A 23,008-nucleotide genomic window follows, 5' to 3' on the forward strand; every position below is an offset into this window, starting at 1 on the left:
CTCACCTACCAGCCATTCTTTTCCTAGCACTACTGGGGCTCACTTACTGGCTGGCTGGTTCATTTGACACTTAATTCATTAAGCAACAAAAGACAAACTGTTTTGCTCACTGAGAGGAAGGGACTTTGGAGGATTAGTGTCACCGGCGGGAAGCTGCCTCTGTCCTTTGGGTTCAGTGCCTTTTTGCTTTGTGTTTGCTGGACTGTGCGTATAAAGGTAGAAACCAGGGCCTGTGGTGTTTGGTTTTTTCCTGTTAATCACTACTGATCAGTAAGTGTTCAGCACAGGATCTCCCCCCTCCCCCTCTCTCTCCTTTTGTACTAGGGCTTGAACTCAGGGCCTGTCACTGTCTCTTAGCTTATTTGTTCAAGGCTAGTGCTCTAGCACTTGAGCCATAGCTTCACTCTTGATTTTTTTTCTGGTTAATTGGAGGTAAGAGTCTCACAGACTTTCCTGCCCAGGCTAGCTTCAAACTGTGATCCTTAGATTTCAGCCTCCTGCCTGAGTAGCCAGGATTACATTTGTGAGCCACCGGCACCCAGCTACACAGGGAATTTCCTAATAGTTATTTGGGCTTTTTTGATTAAATTACCTATATTTCCATTTTAGCTTAGCATTAATTATAGCATTAAAATAAGGTAACAGTCTGTGAACATAAGGTTATTATTAGCTGAAAGCTATTGTAAGACTTAGAGAAGGTTACTTACAGAACAGACTTGTTAGCTTGGCCTTGCTCATGTTAACTTTTTTCCTTTTTCTTTAGTCTGCATGAAGAAATCAGTGATTTTTATGAATACATGTCTCCAAGGCCAGAAGAGGAGAAGATGAGGATGGAGGTGGTGAACAGGATTGAGAGTGTGATTAAGGAGCTCTGGCCCAGCGCTGATGTAAGTACCAGCTCCAGAGCCAGGGATCTGGGGACATCCCCTACCCTGGATGGAGGCTTGACTATTGCTGTTTCATGCAGTGTGATCTCACATGCAATATATGTGCTTTTGTAGAATTAGTGTCTAGTTAAATTTTAAAGGCAAACAATTTTATGCAGTCTTTAGAATTATTTAATTACTCGACTCATTTCTCTACTTCACCACCAAGTGCTAAATAGCAACTATAAACATGAACTGAATTTAGGAATCATCAGTGTCAGGTGTGGTAGTCTGTTACTCCATGTTATTTTATGAAAACCCTATTACTAGCCAGGTGCTGGTGGCTCACCTGTAATCCTAGCTACTCAGGAGGCTGAGATCTGAGAATTGCAGTTTGAAGCCTTTTTGGGCAGGAAAGTCTGTAAGACTCTTTTTTTTTTTTTTTAGTATTTTTTTTTATTGTGAAAATACTGTACAGACGGGTTACAATTACATGGGCAAGATAATGAGTACATTTCTTATCAAGCATTGTTGCCTCCTCCTTTGTTTCCCCTTCCCATCCCATCCTCCCCCGCCCCCCTGTAAGACTCTTAACTACAGTTAATCACCCTAAAGCCAAAAGTGGAGCTATAGCATAAGGGGTGAAGTGCTAACATAGGACCAAAAAGCTCAGGGACAATACCCAGGCCAAATTAAAGCCCCAGGACCCACACCCACACCCTTTACTTTAATCCAGCCTGCCAGTATAAATATTACCATTGTTTACAACTGAATGAAAATGTCACCTTGGATTTATTCTGTTGTTTGAAGTTCCTTGTTTTAGGCAAGTGCAGGTATACATCATTTTCTGCCTGTTTCTCCTTATTAGATGTATATTTTTCTTTAAAGAAATGGAAAAAAAAGGGCAACACTACGATCATAATCATTACTATCAACACTATAATGGAATAAACTACATAGTATATATGCATGCGTAAGCATATGTATACACACATGCACATATACATATTTACTGACATTGTCATTTCATTTTATGTGGTTGGTTTCTTCTGCCTCTCTTGAAGCAGTATTTTTTCTTCTTTGGCCTGCTCCTTATCTCTTGGTAAATCCCCAGCCAGTGAACAGAATGTTGTCCAGGATTGCTTCCAGAACTCATTACTTTGTGCTTCATAACTTTTCTTTAGACTTTGCCCTGAGGTTGTATAGGAGAAGCCAGGGAGATTTTTATCCAGTTGGAAAAGAAGGGTTTTGAGTATGATGCTGTAGGTGAGGGAGAGGCATTTTGTTGAACAGCTACTCAATGCTTTGTTGTTATTGTCTTTGCCATGTACTGGGCTCATTTTGCTCCACAGCAACTGTGGCAGTGTCTTGTGATGTCATGGCTTGGAAACACTGCTGGCATCTAATGGGTTGAGACAGAAGGCTGCTAAGCATACTACAGTGAACAGCAAAGAGCTGTGCTAAACAGTAGTAGTGCTGAGGATGAGAACTCCATGTAAATGAAACCTCATTCTGAGATTAATCGTTATCCATTCCTTGCTCTTTTTATAGAAGATTATGAAGCTGTGGTTAGGTTCCCAGTCCATTTCAGTGCTAGGCTGAGTCTTGTCCTTCACTGAAGTTACAAGCACACATATTTGTCCCATTTTCCGTTCTCCATGGCATGATGCTTGGTAAAAGTACTTAAGTTCTCTGTGAAGATGACTACAGTTGAAATGATCTGGTTTAGTGAGAATTCTAGATCAGAAAACAAACTAAGATGTGTGATTGTGCTTCCAGGAGAAGGGAACATTAGACATTATTTTAATCTATATGTTTCATATTCGAAATTTTGATAACTGTATTCAGAATGTCTACTTGGGGGGGATACAGAATATCTGCATTATGAGAGAGCATGGTGTCAGAAAAAATGCTAATGTATTACCAAAAATTGCCAGTAGAGGGTAGCAAAAGCCTGTGCTTTTTTCTATAGCATGTTGCCTTATACTTTAATACTTTCTTTTTCTATTTCAGGTCCAGATATTTGGAAGCTTTAAAACTGGCCTGTATTTACCTACTAGGTTAGTACATTTATAGACTTTCTAGAGATTGTACATTTTCTATAGTGTAGTAATTTCGGCTGTTGAATGTATGTGTAAGATTAGAAACAGAGCTGGGTGCTGGTAGCTCATGCCTGTAATTCTAGCTATTCAGGAGTCCGAGATCTGAGGATTGTGATTCAAAGTTAGCCTAGGCAGGAAATCCTGAGACTCTTATCTCCAATTAACCACCAAAAAGAAATTGGAGCCATGGCTTAAATGGTAGAACACTCTCCTTGAACACAAAAGCTCAGAGACAACACCTTGATCCTGAATTCAAGCCTCAGCACACACACACACACACACACACACACACAATTAGAAAACAGAATAGTGAGATTTTAAAAACAGGTTCATGTACTTATATCACATGTGATGGTCTTTATCAAGACTGAGATGACTCAGAGATGAAAAGGAGCACATAGCAATGGAACTAGAAATTGACTATATTGCAGAGGTCTGCTCAGTCCTGTGACTAAGCCAGACACTTAGGTGCTGATAGGCTGTCTTTATGGACTGTGGGTTATTACAAGTTGCTGTCTCTACTCCAGGATGGGAGGGTTCCTTTTTATTCAGAATGCAAACAGTTAGCATCCTGACTCAGAAGTTCAGACCATATCATCACTTTCTGGGAAGTCTTGGCCTTTCTAGGCCCCTAGTCCCGTTTCCTACTGAAGGCTTGCTTGGTATACAGCCTGGGTGGCAATGTTTCCATTTGATTTCATCTGTTTTCCCCCAACTCACAGTAGGCTGGAGTGGACAGAATTAAGCAAAGGCCATTCTTCCAGTGCTGGCCTTGGCCTATAGCAGCCATAACATACTCAAGTACATTAGTATTTTTCCTTATTTAAGTTCTGGGTTTCAGGAGGACCCAAATCACTCCAAAATAATTTTTTAAAATAATTTTAAAATATGAATAGGTCATACAATCATTATGGTTCAGATTGGAAATACATGAAAGTAGAGAAGGAAAAGTCTTAATCTTACGGAGTCCCCTGGTCTTCGGTGGAACATCCTCTCATAGCATTTTTCTCACATACCCTTTTGGAGATTATCTGTACACATGGAAAGAAGAGTGTGCTTGCACTTACTGCTGGGCATAATTAACCTCACTCAGATAATAGAACCGTAAGTTTACCACCAGAAAAAAAGCCTTTATTTAAAGGAAATACTCAGTATTATTTTTGAGGTTTATTTCTGCCAGAATCACCTGATTTCCTAAGTCCTTGTGAAATCCCTGAGGAGAAGAGGTTGCTAAAATCAACACCTGTCACCATCAGTATGTTGGACTTAATGGGCAGGGAGGGAAATAGGCTCTCATGGATTAACTTGAATGTCAACTGAAACAGGAATCATTTCTTGCTTTTTCAAAACTTTCATGTGTTCTTTGTGCTCAGTGATATCGATCTTGTGGTGTTTGGGAAATGGGAGAACCTGCCCCTGTGGACCCTGGAAGAAGCCCTTCGGAAACACAAAGTTGCAGATGAAGACTCAGTGAAGGTTCTAGACAAGGCAACTGTAAGTTCTTGTCATTGCATCTTCAGTCTCCAGTTATCACACAGGAAGTTTGAACTTGAATTTTGGGGAGTATTTAGGGCTGTTTTTTTTTTTTTTTTTTTTGCCAGTCCTGAGGTTTGAACTCAAGGGTTTAGGCTTTTTTGCTCAAGGCTAGCATTCTACTACTTGAACCATAGCTTTACTTCTGGAGTTTGGCTGATTAGAGATAAGCATCTCACAGACTTTCCTGCCTTAGGCTGGTTTTGAACTGTGATCCTTAGATCTTAGCTTCCTGAGTAGCTAGGATTACAGGCATGAGCTACCTGCACTTGGCTTATGACTGATTCTTGCACTCTGTGGATCCCACAGTGATTGTGCATATAACATGTTGTTTGCAAAAAGAATGAACTTGCATTTGCTGTGCTTTTCTTTAAGCAGTAAGACTCAACTTTTTTTTACACATAATACACCTGTAGAGATTTTAAGTATTAAATAGTATAAGTACAGATTTCTGTTAAGTAATTGATAGTCCCACAGATATTGCCATTCTATTCTGTCTTGTTCTGCATTCTTGAAAAAAAAAATGTATAATTGAGAGCGTAAATCAAATTATAATTTAGCTATAGCTAGAATGGCCTTTTAACTTGCACGGAAGCTCATTATGGAATAATAATAATTTTTGCACATTACGTATTTTTAGGGCAAACATTTGTATTTTTTTCTTATGAAAAGTTGTTAGTTGTTGATGACATTGCTCAAGTTGTAGATTGCCTATTTATCCAAGCACAAGGCTTTGAGTTCAAACCCAGCACTGTTAAAAAATATATGTGTGTGTATGTGTGTATTTGTGAACACACATACACACATGCACGTGCATACACCCACAAGCGTGGCTCAGGTTGAACATTTGTCTAGCATATGCAAAGCCCTGGATTTGATCACAAGTTCTAAAAAAAGAAACAAAAACCCTGTTAATTTGGAGACCCAATTCTTCAAACAGTTGGCTAGCATATGGTACAGGTAGAATATTTTGAGAAATCTTAATACAGCATATAAATTATCGGTTTTCATTTCATTCTTAGGTTTTATCTTATTTTATAAGATGATTTTTGAGCCACGTACAACAATGGCCAATAATGCAAGTGGGTTATTTTTTATTTGACTTAAGGATCCTAGCAGTTTTTAGTAGAAACAGTTTGGCAATATGAAACTTTTGGCGGCTAACATTGATAACTCTAGACCTTATGCTTAGTTGGAAGCTGTTCTCCAAAGCATTATATAATTTAAAAATTAATCAAAATTCTGAATTAATGCAACTGTATTAACATAATATAATAGATGTGCTAATTTGTTTGAGGTAGTAGTTGCTTTGGTATGCTGTCCATCTTAAGTGTATACAGCAAAAAATAGCAAATGAATGTGGCACATGGTAGCCAGATCATTAGTGTTGTAATGCCTGGTCACCTTTTGTCACCTGATTTTGTCATTTAACTTAGGGGAAATACTTTAACCTTCTCTTCCTTCTCTTTCTAGGTGCCTATTATTAAATTAACAGATTCTTTTACTGAAGTCAAAGTTGATATCAGCTTTAATGTCCAGAATGGCGTGAGGGCAGCAGACCTCATCAAAGATTTTACCAAGGTCAGAGCCTCTGTGGGAGCCTAGGGTGAAAGTGTAGGGAATGGAGTTCTGTCCTGAGTCCATTAGTTTTTACATGCATACTACTGACCAGCACTTTTTCCTTCTATGCCTGTTCTGCCTCTCTGGAACCTGTCATGGTCAGCATTGTGGTGTTTGTGACCTGGGGTGAGAGCAAAGATGGGGATGCTTTGGAAGATATTCTGTGCTCTAGGGACATGCAGGCTGAGCTGGTGCTGCTTGGTTGATGCCTGTGTTTTTCTTTTTGGGTCCGGTCATGGGGCCTGAATTCTGGGCCTGGGTGCTGTCCCTCAGCTCTTCAGCTCAAGGCTAGCACTCTACCACTTGAGCCACAGCTCCACTTCCGGCTTTTTTCTTTTTGCTTATGTGGTGCTGAGGGATCGAACCCAGGGCTTCAGGCATGCAAGGCAAGCACTCTACCACTGAGCCACCTTCCCAGCCCTTTTTTTTTTTTTTTCCAAACTCAGATTAAGAGCATCCCTTGGAAAACACCTCAAATCCCTGGGTCCCTTGTAAAGTGCCTGCAGATTTTCTTGTTTTTCTCTTGTAGTATTGTGGTTTATTTGTTCCGATTTTCTTCCAAGACAGGGAAGAATTTGCCAACCTCATTTTCAAAACATTTTTAAACAGCTGCCAACTTTCCTTAAGCTAAACTGCTCATTGCTTTGACTTATGTAATTTCTTTTCTTTTCTTTTTTTTTGGTGAGAAAAGTTGGTGAAGCTTTATTGACTAGGTAAGCAAGCAAACAAGCAGACACACAGACAAAAAACTGACAGACAGAAGGGCACACTCTTAACAGAGTGTGGATGTTCTCTTGGAGGAAGATAAGAGACATCTGTAATATCTTTTTTATCCATTCATAATTTTTTTCTTAAGGAGGGGCACAGTTTCTATTTATCTTTCTTTGGTTTTGTTTTCATTTGCTTTGTTGAAGTGAAACAGGCTGACTGGAATTTGAGATTCTCCTGCCTCTTATTTTCTGAGTCCTAGGACTTTAAGAGCCTGCCAACATCCCCAGCTCCATTATTTTGTGTGTATGTGTATTTTTTTATTGTTATTATAAAAGTGATGTACAGAGGAGTCACAGTTACAGAAGTCAGGTAATAAGTACATTTCTTTTTGGGCAATCACTTCTTCCATCTCTCTCCTAGTTTTTCCCTATAAGCTGTATAGTTCATTCTCACCATAGTATCTAGTGAGTACTACTGCTGCATTTGTTCACCCGTTGTACTTATTACCTGACTTCTCAGCCCCCTGAGTAGCTAGGATTACGGGTGAGAGCCACCAGCGACTGGTGGTTTTTGGCAGTTTTTTTTTTGGTCCAGGCTGGCCTGGAACTTTTATCCTCCTGATCTCAGCCCCCCACATAGCGGAGATGACAGGCACATACTACCTCACTCAGCTAGCTGTTGGTTGAAATGGTGTTTTCATGAACTTTCTGCCCAGGTTAGATTCAAACTGCAATTCTAATCTCAAATTACTCCTAATCCCAGCTCTCAAGTAGCTAGGATTACAGGCCTGAGTCGCTTATTTCTTTTTTCCTAAATAGAAACTTTAGGTTAGGTACCAGTGGCTCGTGCTAGGATTACAGTAGCGGCCAAGACCTTGAGGGTTATTGTAGTTCAGAGTCAATCCAAGCAGAAACATCCTTAAGACCCATCTCTAATTAACCAGCAAAAAGGTAGAAGCCTGGCTTAAGTGCTAGAGCACCAGCTTTGAGCAAGAATACAGAGCCAGAGCATGAGACCTTGAGTCCAAACCCCAGTACTTCCAAAAGAGGAAGGAAGGAAAGAAAGAAACTTTAAATTGGTTAGATGCAGTGTTTTAAGCTTAAAGTCCCAACTACTCAGGAGACGAAGATTGGGAGGGGATGGTAGTTTAAGGCCAGCCTGAGCAAAAAGTTAGCAAGACCATTTCAGCAAACAAACTCTAACATGTTGGTTTTTATCTGTAATCCTAGCTACATGGGTTATGTAGGTAGGAGGATCTTTAAAAAGAGACTGTATCTAGAGCTGGGAAGGTGGCTCAGTGGTAGAGCGCTTGCCTTACATGTATGAGGCCCTGGGTTCGATTTCTCATCACCACATAAGCAAAAAGAAAAAAGCCATACGTGGTGCTGTGGCTCAAGTGGTAGAGCGCTAGCCTTGAGCTGAAGAGCTGAGAGACAGCACCCAGGCCCAGAGTTCAAGCCCCACGACCGGACCCCCACCCCCAAAAAAAGAGACTGTATCTAGTCTGATTTCAACCATAATTAATTTAAAAATGCTTAGTTCTTTTTTGTTTTCATTCATGCTTGCTTGCATTGATATAATTTGCAAAAAGTCCAAGCGATTTCTTTTTGAAGCTGTATGTGGTCACTGTAGGAAGTGTAGAAAACACTCAGATAAGATATCTTCAGTGGTCCTACTGGCTCCACAGAATGGCTTTGAGACTCCTTCCTGGGTTGGGCCTGTGTTGTTTCCTCTGTGTCCCTAGTCTGAAGATTATACTTCCAGGGTGCTTGGTGGAGCTCTGAACATTCTGAAAGACAGTGGACAAGACTCTTCTCCTCCCAATATCTATCTGTAGGACCAGGTATACAGGGAAGTGCCAACCAAGAAAACCCTCAACATCCCACTGGTTGAATATCTGTTTAAGACACACAAATACATACATTTAGATATACATAGATACATAGTGTGACTGTCTTACATAACAAGTGAATTTCAGGAAGGAAGAGAATAAAATCTTAAAAAAAAAAAAAGAAAACAAAAAACAATGCTGGTTGAGTATGTTAAATGTTAAAAGACTGTCATCTTGGACTGTTTGTGTTTCCAGTTTACAAATGACTACCTTGTCCGTGGTTGTGAGCATCATTGCATATGTACTGAACACATGTTTCTTATTTATGTTACCATAGGTCAGGTTTCAAATACGAGGAGAAATCCCTTAATTACTTGCAGCTTACATTTTTTAAAGAATTGTTGACCCTTAAGAAAGTTAGGCACTGGTGGCTTATGCCTGTAATAGATCTAAGGATCACAGTTCTAAGCCAGACGGGGCAGGAAAGTCCATGAGACACTAATCTCTAACCACCCAAAAGCCACAAGTGGTGCTGTGGCCCAAGTGGTAGAACCCTAGCCTTGAGCAAAACGAAAGGTGCAGGATCAGCATCATGCCCTAGGTTCAAGCCCCAAGAATGGCACCAAAAATAAAATAGTTAAGTATATTGTATATTTCTACCAAATTTGAATATAAGGGCCAGCTTTTGTCCCTTGCAAATATTTGTACCTGTTGCTGATAGAGGGGTTTGTTAAAAATACAATTTTGTTTCTCTTTCAGAAATACCCTGTATTGCCATACTTGGTTTTAGTATTGAAACAGTTTTTACTACAGAGGGACCTTAATGAAGTATTTACAGGTGGAATTGGTTCTTACAGTCTCTTTTTAATGGCGGTCAGTTTCCTTCAGGTGAGTTGCCTGGGTCACTCTGCTAGTGCTCACTGAAGAAAGATGGATTGGGAAAAATTTAAATCAAGTTTTCTTGGAATACTTCTCTTGATTATGTATGGCACTTTAAACTGTGTACCTTTTTGTGGTTTAACAAGTATTTAAAAATTCCTAGGAGAGAATATTCATAATTTTTGGTTCCATATGTTCTAGTGTGTTTGGGACTTCACTATAGATACTAACATGCAGAAATATGGCCTGGTTCCCATAAGCATACGTGGCAATGTAAACGCCCCAAATAAGAATGTCTTCTATGCAACTAATTGTGTGAATTTAGCTGGAATTGAGGCTTGGTCTTCTGTGTCTGTGTGATAGTGGTTGCCAATAGCCACACTCTGATGTGAATCAGATGTCTTCTCTGAAGTGATGGCCAAGACCATTCTGTCAGTGCCTGGGGCAGCCTTACAGACTGTCCTTCGCCACTGTACCCGTGACATTGTTGTACAGTGCTGTCTGCCAAGCCCAAGTTCTAATACTGCTGGTAGAAATGAAGTTGCTGTTTAAACCCTCTTCTGATAATTTCTCTTTTCTTGTTTTAGTTACATCCCAGGGAAGACGCTTGCATCCCCAATACAAACTATGGTGTTCTCTTAATAGAATTTTTTGAATTATATGGACGGCACTTCAATTATCTAAAGACTGGCATCCGGATAAAGGATGGTGGTTCATATGTGGCCAAAGATGAAGTACAGAAAAATATGCTAGATGGCTATCGACCGTCAATGCTGTATATTGAAGATCCTTTACAACCAGGTATTGAAATTAGGTAAATTTGTGGGCATCCAAAGAGAGGGCATTGTAGTCACTGTACTTCAGACTTAGTGTGTGTGTGTGTGTGTGTGCTGGTACTGGGGCTTGAACTCAGGGCCTGGACACTGTCCTTTAGCTTTTTCACACAAGGCTAGTGCTCTGCCACTTGAGCCACAGATCTGCTTCTGGGTTTTTGGTGGTTAATTGGAGAGTCTTACAGACTTTCCTTCCAGGCTTCAAACTGTGATTCTTAGATCTTAGTCTTCTTGAGTAGCTAGGATTACAGGCATGAGTCACCAGTGCCCAATTTATTTCAAACTTTTTTAGGTGAAAAATGCAGGATAATTTCTGACTGTGCTTATTTCCCAGAAAACATCCTCGAGACTTCCAGATGAGTCGAGAGTAGAAGCCATTTGACTCGTATGAGCTACCCAAGATAGCTTTCCATTATTTGGGTAGGATCACGTGCAGGCCCAGACGACTACTTTTCCTTTGACTTGGGGGCTCATTGCTGTGCTTGCAGCCAGCTGTCAGTAGGAATGTTAGGTACTCTGACATCCTTAGGGGCAGTGAGCATGTAAGTGGATCCCTGAGTTCAGGCAAGCCCTTTGACCACTTCTCTGATTTAATGTAGTGTCCCTGTGCTTTTTCAAACTTTGTGGTGGCTTAAAAGTGAACAGAAAAGAAATTCCTTTCATGCAGTTGTATTTATTTGCTTCTGTGTTCATTTTTCTGGACAATATTTTTTTCCTGTTTAAACTATAAAATCTTTAGATTCTTTATTGTTGGCTTTAGTGCAAGTGCTGTTACTTATTTTCTATAACTTTCTATAACTTTGAAAATGAGTAAGGAAGGAAAGACACACAACTGCCTACAAGCCCTTTCCTAGCTCACTCAGCTGCCTCGTAAAGGTTAATAGATCTGTCTTTATTTATTGAAGAAATAATTTTTGGGAGCTCACGCTATACAACAGTACTATGCAAGGACATGAAAGCTTTCTAGGAGCTCATAATTTAGTTTAGAAAATAAGTATGTAGTTAAGTAAAACCAAAACCAAACAAAAACTCCACAAACAAAAGAGCAATTTGTAATTTAGCTTAGTTTTATTCTAGAGACACAATAGGAAGCTATTTCTTTGGTTTGCATGGCTGTGTATATATATATATGTATATATATGCTAGGAGAACCCTTGTTGAGCAGCAAACATTTAGGCATTGGGAATGTTGCTACTGTATGTTCAGATACCAGGGAGCTAAGGGAGTGACTGCCAGCTCAGCTCCTGGTATACCTTCTTGCTCTCCTGGAAGAGAGATAATCTACATTTCTTCACATTAGACAGCAGTCAAGCTTACTACTTTGCATGTACATTTCTCTTAAAGGTAATGATGTTGGAAGGAGCTCATATGGGGCCATGCAAGTGAAACAGGCCTTTGATTATGCCTACGTTGTTTTGAGTCATGCTGTATCACCAATTGCAAAGTACTATCCCAACAATGAAACTGAGAGGTAAAAAAAAAAATCTACCTAAAGTCAGCCCATTGTGTCAGAATTGCTTGTAGCTTTTTATTATCGTGTTAATGTACCCTTTTATTTTTTAAACCCACACAGCATATTAGGTAGAATAATTCGAGTGACAGATGAAGTTGCCACATATAGAGATTGGATATCCAAGCAATGGGGCTTACAGAATAGACCCGAGCCTTCATGCAATGGTAAGACTTCTTCCTTGATTGATGGACCAAGTCTTAGAGGCTTTTCTGTGTTGTGTGTATTTAATGGGAAGAAACGTTTTCCAATCTTTTGCCATTCTTTCAGGAAATGGTGTTACCTTGATAGTAGATACTCAGCAGTTAGATAAATGTAATAATAATCTGTCTGAAGAAAATGAAGCCCTTGGAAAATGTAGAAGTAAAACTTCGGAATCTCTTAGTAAACACTCTTCAAACTCTTCATCAGGTCCAGTGTCGTCCTCTTCTGCCACGCAGTCCAGCTCTAGTGATGTCGTAAGTATGACACACAGCTCCACTTACCTGTTCCCTTGCTGGGGTGGGCTGTCCAGATGGTAGAGGCTGCTGCCTTTCATTTGATACTGGAAAACTTAAATAGCTTTCACACTTGAACTTCATTATATAATATTTCCTTAAGAAAAATTTCAAGCCAGGAGCTATAATTACAGGCTCATGCCTGTAATTCTTGCTGCTCAGGAGGCTGAAATCTGAGGATTGTAGTTCGAAGCCAGTTTGGACAGGAAAATCTATGAGACTCGTAGGTCCAGTTAATCACCAAAAAGCCAAAAGTAGAGTTGTGGCTCAAGTGGGTACAACACGATAAAATTCTTTAAAGTTCAGGGAGAGTGCTCAGTCCCTGAGTTCAAGCCCCAGGAACCTCCCCCTCTCCCCCACCCCCCCAAAAAAAAAACAAAATAATTTCAAATTTACAGTTTTAATGACATCTGTATACTCACCTTCAACATTTTCCTTGCGTATCTTGTGCTTGTCCATCCATGCCTCTATCATCAGATCGTCTTATTCCTTGATCCTTTCAAAGGAGAATGAAAATACTGGGACACTTCTCTCAAACTTCTGAGGTGTACATCATAAGTTACCTGTCAGTATTTGCTTATACTTTTTTTTCCTTTGATATAAAGAGAACGCTAATCTTGTATTCAGTGAATTTATCAGATGCCTTCAGCTCTGTAGCCCAGAATTCTACTAAGAGTGTTCCCATCACCCCAGGGAGCTCTAAAAGACTTCTGGTCCTCAGACCCCAGACCATCCTCAGAGGGAACCACTGACCACTTGTAACAGTGCACCTTATATGCTTGTTGGCAGATTGCATATAAATGAGATCATGTGGTGTATATGCCTTTCTGAATGGCCTCTTGCACTCAAAATACTGTTTTTGATCTTGATTTAATATTTAAAAGCAGACAAAATGTACATATCATGAAGTTTAACATTAAAGTGTACAACTCAGTGGTTTTTAATATATTCACAATGTTCTATAGCCATCACCACTCTCTTAATTCCACATTTCCATCATCCCAGAAAGAATTCGTGTCCTTCCCCATTCTTTCCTCTGACCTCTCATCTACTTTTAACCTATTCAGTTACCTCTTACATTAGTTTCCCTCGCCCTTCTTCCTTCTCTCCCTCCTTCCCTCCTTCTCCCCTTTCCTCCTTTCCTTCTTTCCTTCTTTCTTTCTGTCAGTTGTGGGGCTTGAATTTGGCCTGGGTGCTGTCACTGAGCTTTTTCACTCAAGGCTAGAACCCTACCATTTGAAGCCACAGCTCTACTTCAGGTTTTCTAGTGATCTTATCGAGATAAGAGTCTCATGGGCTTTCCTAGCCAGGCTAGCTTTGAACCTCGATCCTCAAATCTCAGCTTCCTGAGTAGCTAGGATTACAGGTGTGAGCCATTGGTACCTGGCTTACATTAGTTCTCTTTATTGAGGTAAATTTTAAGGTTACTTAATTAAGACTTAAAATAAGGCTCATGTATTATTTGAAATTTGAATTTATTAAATGTGTAACATAAAAAGTAGGTGTATAAGGGACTTAATTATGGCCACATATCACTATGAGTGATAAGTATTCATAGTGAGTCTTCCAGTATGCCTCCTGGGTCCTTGAGTGGTATTCTGGAGTATGGATGATCTCTAAGCTAGATGATCTACACACAAAGTACAGGAGCAGACACAGCCTCAAAAGGGAGCACTTGGGGTGAGGCAGTGTGACTGACATGTTAGATGCTGTGCTCAAGTGAAGGGGTCCCCATATTCATGGCCTAAATAGCTCAAGAAGCAGCTGGGGCATGACCCCCTGTTCTAAGAAGTCTGCACCCACATATTTGGTCAAAGGGATCTGTCACCCCAGATTCTTAAGAGAATGAGCCACTGAAGCCTGTCGTCTTCTTTTTGATTGAAGACAGTGAGCCAAGACTGGGGCCTGAGTTTCTACTCTCTACCCTGTTCTTTCCATGGTACTGTAATTTGTTTTCTATAAATAAAAATGCCAATCAACTGGAATTTATGTGAGCTCCTCAGCTGATTAACAAGTTAGATATGGGTGGAGATCTTAGCAATGAGCAGAAGCCCTCAGGTAAAATAAGTCACTTGAAATGTTTGGGAAAAAACTTACAGTAATTCATTCTGAATAGCCCTCACTCGGCCCCCTCAATTTATGAATATTTCAGTTTAGAGAGTACATAGGCAAAGTTGCTTTCCTTTCTGAATATTGAATATGTAAATTACTAATATGGCCCAGAATAACACATCTGATTTGTGTTAGGATTCTGATGCAACACCATGTAAAACCCCCAAACAGCTGCTCTGCCGTCCATCCACTGGCAGCCGAGTAGGGTCACAGGATGTGTCCTTGGATTCCTCTCAGACAGTTGGAAAAATGCAGAGTACCCAGACCACTAATACATCCAACAGTACCAACAAATCTCAGGTATGTGGAATTTGCAAATCTAATAGTTCATATTCAATACAAAAAGTTACAATTTCTGACATGTTAACAATGATTATCTTGATTGTGAAGAAAACTCTAGGTTAAAGAACAAATCTGTTTTGTCCTAAGAGTTTCCAAAGCATGACAATGCTTCTAAAAAATACCAGGATGTCCTGAGGATCTTTATAAGACACCATTGCAACAAAAACTTTTGTGGGATTCTGGTGACCAGCCATAATGAGACGTCCCAAACAACCTGACTTATTACAGACTCAGCTTAAGAAATTACATGGGCTGAGGATGTAGCTCGGGGGTAAAACATGTTTTCTCATGCAGAAGGCCCTAGGCCAGAGGGATCATTTTAAATTTTTACTTAGAGTTATTATTAACCATGAAAAAATAATCATAATGAGGGTAGGAAACCCTTAATACTGGGATGTGGATTAATGTCCTCTCACTTTATCAATTACCAATTACCTCTCACCTTAGCAAATACAGCTAGGACCCTAGGAAAAGGCTGCTTAGGGCAGAGCCAAGATGACTGACTCATGAGTTACCTTTGATCAGATTTGACAGGCTGAATCTACTACACCTTTACAGTCCTAGCCATCTGCATCAAATGCAGAGTGGTAGCATTATAAGTGACAGGGCTGACAGAACAGATTGGCGTCTAGAAGAAGCCATCGAGGGTGATAGCTGGAGCAGAGCAGCCAGCTTGCATTGCTCCTGACCTGCATACCTCTGCCCACACACCTCTTCGTCAGTGTTGCTTAGCATGGTGTAGGTCCCTTGAGAATTCTTTCATATTCTGTACAAGAAGACAAGATAGTGGTCTATTTTCATGTTGTTTTTCAGAAGTTAACCTTCAGTTAACTCTCTTTTTTTTGTGCCTACTAAAATGGTCAGTGTGAGTGTGGTGACTCTCACCTGCATATTTCTAGTTTGGGAAGTTTCTTTCTGATACCAGATTTGCCATTCTGCAATACTGATGTCTTTCTGACCGCTTTCTTTTTCTGCAGCATGGATCAGCAAGGCTCTTTCGTTCCTCCAGCAAAGGCTTCCAAGGTACAGCTCAAACAAGCCATGGTTCCTTGATGACAAACAAACAGCATCAAGGCAAATCCAATAACCAGTATTACCATGGCAAAAAGAGGAAACACAAGAGGGACGCGCCCCTCTCAGACCTTTGTAGATAGTCGGCGCTGTGCGACGGACTGATTCTGTGTTCAGTGATCTCGTGCTCAGGACAGTCGCGCAGGGACTCCTGGGGACAGCAGGAGCCTCACACTGTTCAGACGCTGATTTAGCAACTGCGTTTTTTCCCAGCTCGCCACGGAACGGATCATGAAGACTGACAACTGCTAAAACAAAAACAAGCAAAAAGGGGGAAAAAAAGGCTGCTTATTTGATAAGTCATATGCTACAACAGGGTCATTTTAAGATTTAAAGCTTGAATGTAAAATAAATATATTTCTCATTGGCTTTATGCAGAGTTATAGAGAATAGTATTCAGTGTGGGTAGGGTGATAGAAACAAGAAACAGTTTCAGAGGATGGGGTGGGAAGGCAAATGAGAGTATCTTATAGGAAGTCCAGATTCCAAAGGGGAAAGTGATCTGTGCATGTTTGTTTTTTTTTAATATTTTTGCATATATTTACCATTTTATTGTGTATATATAGAAGAGCATATAGGAAATTGATATTTGTAATAGTGGATTTGTTAATACTTTTTACATAACATTACTGTTTGAATTGTGAACAGATTTTTTTCTCAGGATTAGTTTGAAGAATAATCTGAATTGTCATCCCAGCATCCACACAGGGAAGGGATTAACTCTGCTACTCAATTTGTTCTCCTCAGCATTGAAGTGACTTCATAGAACCCTTGTGACCTGCTGCAAAATGTTTTCCTCTCTAGCAAAAAGGTTTATGGTGGCAAATGACATTTATTTTGTAAAAAGAAATGTACTATGTACTTTTGTGTAAACACTGAAAAGTCTCTATTCATCTCTGAGAATTAACTTGCAACTGTTTTCTATAGTGCTGTCTTCTTGGGCAATGGGCAGTTACATGACTGTGTTTGTTTCCTCTGCAGTCTCCCCTTCTCTCCTGCCCCTCCCTCACTAGCTTCTTCCTACTAGGAGAGTAAAGGCCACCTGGTCTGTTCTGTGCTCTGTTCCCATCTCCTCAGTGAGACCTTGAGCTCACAGACTGCATGCGGCCGCTCTACCCTGTGTGCTACGTGTGCTTTGTCTCTCATCTCTTCTCACTTCACACTCACTACAGTAGGAGGGAATAACTGTATGCAGCTTTAATTAAATCACACTATAAAACTATTTTCTTATACTCCACTTTATGCTTTTGGTATTGTTGATCTTTAAAAATTAAATGGTCTTTGATAGTGGATCTATTTTGTATTGCCTTATTAAGACCAAATACTTCTTGTCATCCCATTCTTTATCCCTCTACTTTCGTGGAATTGTTGTCTTTAATTAAAACTTTTTTAAACATTGGCTTGTTTTAATCATACTGTAAATTTTGGTTGTGGTCAGCTTTGAGTGCAAATGAAATGTGTAATTCTGTTATCATTTGTTGAGTTTGAAACTCAATTGGGAATATTGAATATAACGGAATGTAAGTGGCATTTCTGAAAATGCTTTCTTCTAAGGTGAAGGTCCTTGTCAATGTGTGACTGTTAAATGCGGCCATTTCTGAGATGAGATTCTTTTATATATGTGTGTGTATATACATGTACACACACATATATATGTATGAAGGACTATTGGCTTTTAGGAGTTTCTTTTATACCTTTATGAAATACTGAAGACCAATTAGACCATTAATGGACACTTAGTGCAACCTTTTATAATGAGAATAATGCTAAAAGTAAGACCAAAACCGGTATCATCACTGAAATTAACAATTTCCAATATGTTCATATTTTAATTCACAATGAAAAAATATGTTCCACAACTGGAAACTCATAGTACTTGTGTAAACCGTGGGAGATTTTAAATGTGATATTATTTTGACAATGTTTTAGAGTCACATTTTATTCTGATCAGAATTTTTATTAAGATGTTGAAGCTTTTGTTTTTTTGAAACTAGTTTGTCATAACATATTGTGCATAATCACAGTATTTATTTTGTAGGACTATTGTGAATGTGTAGACTTATGTTTACTGCTAAGGGAACAATTATTTATAAAATAATATTAAATCCAGTATTAGCTGCCTATTTCAGACACTTAATACTCACAGAGATCCATGTTACATTTACCACACTGAAGTTTGTTTTTAAAGAATCACCCTCATTGTTGAAAGTAAATGTACTCTTAGGGTGCGAATATTAGTGTTCCAATAAGCATGTGATTATATTGAGGCGGTGGTAGCGGGAAGGTAATCTTGATTCCATTGGGAATCTTAGGTTTTCGTAAATTTATTGGGAAAATAGTTTTTCCTGTACTGCTGAAGTTTCTTTTTGGTAAACAGTATCTTTCTAAAAGAAAAAGCATGAAGGAGGACTTGAGGTGTGTATACATTTCCTCAATGACCAGCATTGTACTCGTGAATACTGTGTATCTTGCAATGAACAGTGTGGACACTGTTCAGTTTTCAATCTGAAGTAAAATACTTTCAAGAACTTTTAGTTTGCCTGCTCATTTGTTTTGTGCATTTCATCTCTATATTTGTCTCCTGACTTTTTAAAGATTTGAGTTTCAATGCTTTCTACAGAGACTTAGTGATTATCTCGGAAGTGTGTCATTTAAATATTATAGTCCATCCATACCTATGATCATAACTAGAATGGGTATTACAGGTTCTGCCCCCCTGTCCTAACATATCTCTAGTAGTTATGGGGGCCTGGCCTAAGAACCATTTAAATCCTGCTTTATGAAGGTGCTGGTGGCTGGGAGGGTATTTGCCCAAACCTGATGCAGAAGGAAGATGCGATGTTTGTTTTTTTTCCTCTCCAGTTTCCTCTCCAATTCCTTTCCATGAAGGTGCCTGGTCTTTCGAACTGTCTTTGTTGGTTTGGTGGTGCTGCCCATGGATTTCAGATCTCAGTGATTTGTAGGATTTAATGTTTAGATGGCCCCCAGTTTTCAAAAGTTGGTCAAGTAACACGTTTTTCTGGGTTTGAGGGGTATATCTTACCTTGTATTCTGAGCTTCAGTATTTATTGTTACTTTAGATAATGTCCTTACAGAGAAAAGTGGGGGCCAAAGGACGAGCATTTTAATCGTCTCTCATGGTCTTCTGATTACTCCCCTATCTTATACGTGAGTTGTGTTTGCATCACCCTATAAAGATTTACAGAAATGTGGAGGAGAGTCAGTACAAGACCAGGAAATAAGCAGGGCCTATTGCAGGGACATACAGAGTTCCAGTGATGAGGAGGTGTACTGTAGTAATTGCCATTACTGAGTAATACTAATTTTTTTTTTTTGTAGCACTGAGGATGGATTGATAAGTTTAGCTAATGTTTTTGTTGGTCATGACTACATCTCACTTTTAATATTTATCTGTGGTTTAAAGCTGACCAATTCCTGTATTATGCTGTTGCTTTCCTTTCTTTTGTGTTGGTTCTGGGACTTGAACTCAGGGGTTTGCACTCTTCACTCAGCTTATTTACTAGTTGTTTTCCACTCAACTAGCATTCTATCACTTGAGCCATTCCTCCAGTCGGCTGCTGCTGATTTTTTAGTATGACAGTTACCGACACACTGTTTCTAGGGTATTGATTGCTTCATAGTTAATTTTTCAAAAGTTAAATGGCATTTTTGCTGTGATCAATACTGAAATGTTAAATGACTAGAAGAACTTACTCTTAGCTATCCATTCTTTCCAAGCATGTTCAACTATTGTAATTAGTGGAAAGCGACATCCACATGTCATAAAGCATTTTGTAAATGAAGTATTTTGTACATGGTTCTCTTAAACTTAAGCCAAAAAGTTAGACTTAATAGTTCCTCAGTAATTTTTTATCAGGGATGTAGTTGATCTTGTGAAATATTCAGAGAAAGATGGAGTTCCTTGGCAGTATTAGATTTCGCTTGCCTCTTCTAATCCTTAAGATTAGCTGGCTGCCATTTTCTCAGGACATTTATGGGTGGAATAAGTGCTAAAGAACACACTTTAGTGTGTTCACATAGATCAGAAACAAGTCAAAGTCCACTGTGAAGGTAATTTATATGACTTAACAACTTTACAGCCTCTCAAAGCCCTTTTCCCTACCACCTCATGAGTTATCTTGACCTCAAGTTGACAAGCGCCTTGTTTTTTTGTTTTTGGTCAGTCATGGGGCTTGAACTCTGGGCCTGGGCACTGTCCCTGTGCTCTTCAGCTCAAGGCAAGCATTCTACCACTTGAGCCACAGCGCCACTCTGGTTTTCTGGTGGTTAATTGGCGATAAGAGTCTCATGGCCTTTTCTGCCCAGGCTGGCTTTGAACTCTGATCCTCAGATCTCAGCTTCTTGAATTGTTAGATTTATAGGCGTGAGCCACCTGTGCCCAGAGCCTTTTTTCCTTTCTTTTCTTTCTTTTTTTTTGGTCATAGATAATGAACTAAATATATGCATAAATTAGATGACAGAATTGTTAACCAGAAACTGTTGATCTATTTAGTACCCAGAATTAAATTTTTAAGTCAGTTTTGAGTTAATAAATTGCTTTACTGTATCTGGGCTTTGCTAGAATGCTTTTGGTTTGGTGGCACTGGGGTTTGAACTTGGTAGGTAGGAGTTCTTCCACTTGAGTCACATCCCTGATCCTTGTTTAAAAAGTGTACTTGGCTCTGAGATTTTCTTAATGAGTTAACACTAACCAATGGTCTGCTGGCTGAAGTGGGAACAGGAAGGTAGAGGTGGCATGTCTGTCCAAGTTGGTCACTATAAATTGAGGTGACTCCAGATTTACTGACAGGACATGGTTGCCATTTTAGTAAGACCAGATGCAGAGGAGGAAGTTAGGTATTCTTTGTATCTCCGTTGTTTGTTTTACTAGTATTTGAACATATTCTTTAATAAAGGTCATATACAGAGGGTAATGAGTACATTTCTTTTTGGACACTGTCACCCCTTACTTTGCTCAGTTTTTTCCTTTTGTCTCTGACACATCATCTTTATTTTTACATAGTAACGCCCATCCTTGTTTCTGCACCCATGGCTTGCTTCCCTGTTGTTTGTCAGCTTGATGGTGGGGGAGGGTTTTGCTAAGGACACAGTCTAAGGATACAGTACACTTAGCAGCTGGTAGCAAGGCTGGAGCAGAGCAAGCTGGTTATTACTTGATGGGTGGGCTGGGTAGGAGGACAGCCCGCACTCAGGAAAGGGCAGTGCCTGCCGCTAGGGCTGGGGTGCCGTTTCCTTCAAGAGAATGTGATTTGGGGTTGTCAGCCACACCTTTGCCTTTCAATTTGGGTTTCTTGATATGCATAGCTCTTTGGGGGAAGATCATTTTCATTATTACCTTTATATGTAATTGCAACTTATTAACATAATGCTTTGCCTTTAAACATAATCTTTGTAGTTTCAGTACACCCCTCCTTTTTCTATATTAGTTTGTTTTAATTTACAAAAGTCACTTAAACCCTCTGAATAACTGGGTTCCAGTGGCTCATGCCTATAATCCCAGCTACACAGGAGGCTGAGATTGAGGGTTGATGTTCAAAGTCAGCCCAGGCAGGCAAGAAACTTCATGAGTCTCTTATCTCCAGTTAACCAGCAAAACTGGAAATGGAGGTATAGCTCAAGTACTAGCACCAACCTTGAGCTAAAAAACCTAAGTTGAAACACCAGTATCAGCACTAAAAATAAAAGAGTCCTATAGTTTTGTAAGTCACTGCTGAAACATTTGGTTTTAGAGGTGAGAGGTGGCAGGCAGCGAGTGTAGTTTCTGGACCTGAAGAGAGAAAGGACATTGGGATGGACGGTTCTTAGCACATACATAGACGTGTTTAGAAAGTGGAGTGGTCTGGATCCATGTTTGTCTTAATAACCTCTTTCTTTATTCCCTTCTCTGATCAGCATTGCCTTCTGTGTTCAGAAACTCGGACTCCTGTGAGGTGCTGGAGGTTTGAACGTCTTGAATGCCTTCCCATCTTGTCTAGTTACTGCTGCAGAGGCACTAAGGAATGTACCAGAAAAAAGGATTTGGTACAGATGATAAATGAAATCTCAGGCACCAGTTATGAAAACCATGAATGAATGAATGAATGTATACCTGGAAACTTTTTTAAAGCTATCTTCACAGATGTCACTTGTTTGCCTTGAAAATTTTATAAATTGCATTTCTATGCATATCTGCCCCCAGTGCTTCTCACTGGTCCATTAATCCTAATCTGTTCAATAAAGACTTTGTGCTTTCATTTACCTTCACAACCTCTGTTGTGAGCCTCTGTATAAAACCTGGATTGCTGCCTTTTGTTTTCCTGCCAGTACTGGGACTTGAACTCAGGAATTGGGCTCTGTCCCTTAGCTTAAAAAAATGTTTTAAGCCAGGCACTGGTGGCTCACTCCTGTAATCCTAGCTACTCAGGAGGCTGAGATCTGAGGATCATAGTTCAAAGCCAGCCTGGCAGGAAAGTCCATGAGACTCTTGTCTCCAAGTAACCACCAGAAGGCCAGAAGTGGTGCTGTGGCTCAAGTGATAGAGCACTTGCCTTAAGCTAAAGAGCTGAGGAACAGCACCCAGGCCCAGAGTTCAAGCCCCATGACTGGCAAAAAGTTTTATTAGTATTATAAGAGTAATTTACAGTGGGGATAACAGTTACATAAGTCAGATAAAGAGTACTTGAGCCCTTTTGCTCAAGGCTAGCACTCTACCACTTGAGCCATAGCTCCACTTCTGGTTTTGAGTGATTGATTAGAGATGAGAGTCCCACGGGGACTTTTCTGCTAAGGCTGGCTTGGAACTGCATCCTGAGTAGCTAGAATGACAGGTGTGAGCCACCAGCACCCAGCTAAGAGGACTTTTCTTTTTGGGCAATGTCAACCCAGATTTTGTCATGTTTGCTTTTTTTTTAATTTTTGTGTGCTAGTCCTACAGCCTGAACTCAGGGTCTAGGCATTGACCCTTAGCTTTTTCACTCAAGGCTAGTTAGTACTCTACTGCTTCAGCCACAGCTCCATTTCAAACTTTTTGGTGGTACTTGGAGATAGGGGTTGCCCAGACTTTCCTGCTGGGGCTGGCTTCAAACCACAATCCTCATGTTT

The 23,008-nt window shown here is 39.9% G+C and overlaps 1 protein-coding gene across 2 annotated transcripts; it reads left to right on the top strand.

Annotated features, from left to right (window-relative positions):
* The first annotated feature begins 767 nt into the window (after positions 1–767).
* Papd5 (PAP associated domain containing 5) lies at positions 768–18,436 on the top strand. Of its 2 annotated transcripts, none has more exons than XM_013027978.1 (11): positions 768–887; positions 2,880–2,926; positions 4,342–4,462; positions 5,975–6,082; positions 9,423–9,551; positions 10,130–10,343; positions 11,720–11,846; positions 11,949–12,052; positions 12,156–12,343; positions 14,630–14,794; positions 15,814–18,436. In XM_013027978.1, the coding sequence occupies exons 1-11, from the start codon at positions 798–800 to the stop codon at positions 15,988–15,990; spliced, it is 1,470 nt and encodes a 489-aa protein (XP_012883432.1). In that variant the 5' UTR covers positions 768–797; the 3' UTR covers positions 15,991–18,436. The 2 variants fall into 2 exon arrangements, with proteins under 2 accessions (XP_012883432.1, XP_012883433.1); XM_013027979.1 differs by having other exon boundaries at positions 12,297–12,343.
* The last annotated feature ends 4,572 nt before the right edge of the window (positions 18,437–23,008 follow it).

Source organism: Dipodomys ordii, unplaced genomic scaffold (genome assembly GCF_000151885.1).
Source record: "Dipodomys ordii isolate 6190 unplaced genomic scaffold, Dord_2.0 Scaffold106, whole genome shotgun sequence".
Classification (NCBI taxonomy): Eukaryota; Metazoa; Chordata; class Mammalia; order Rodentia; family Heteromyidae; genus Dipodomys; species Dipodomys ordii.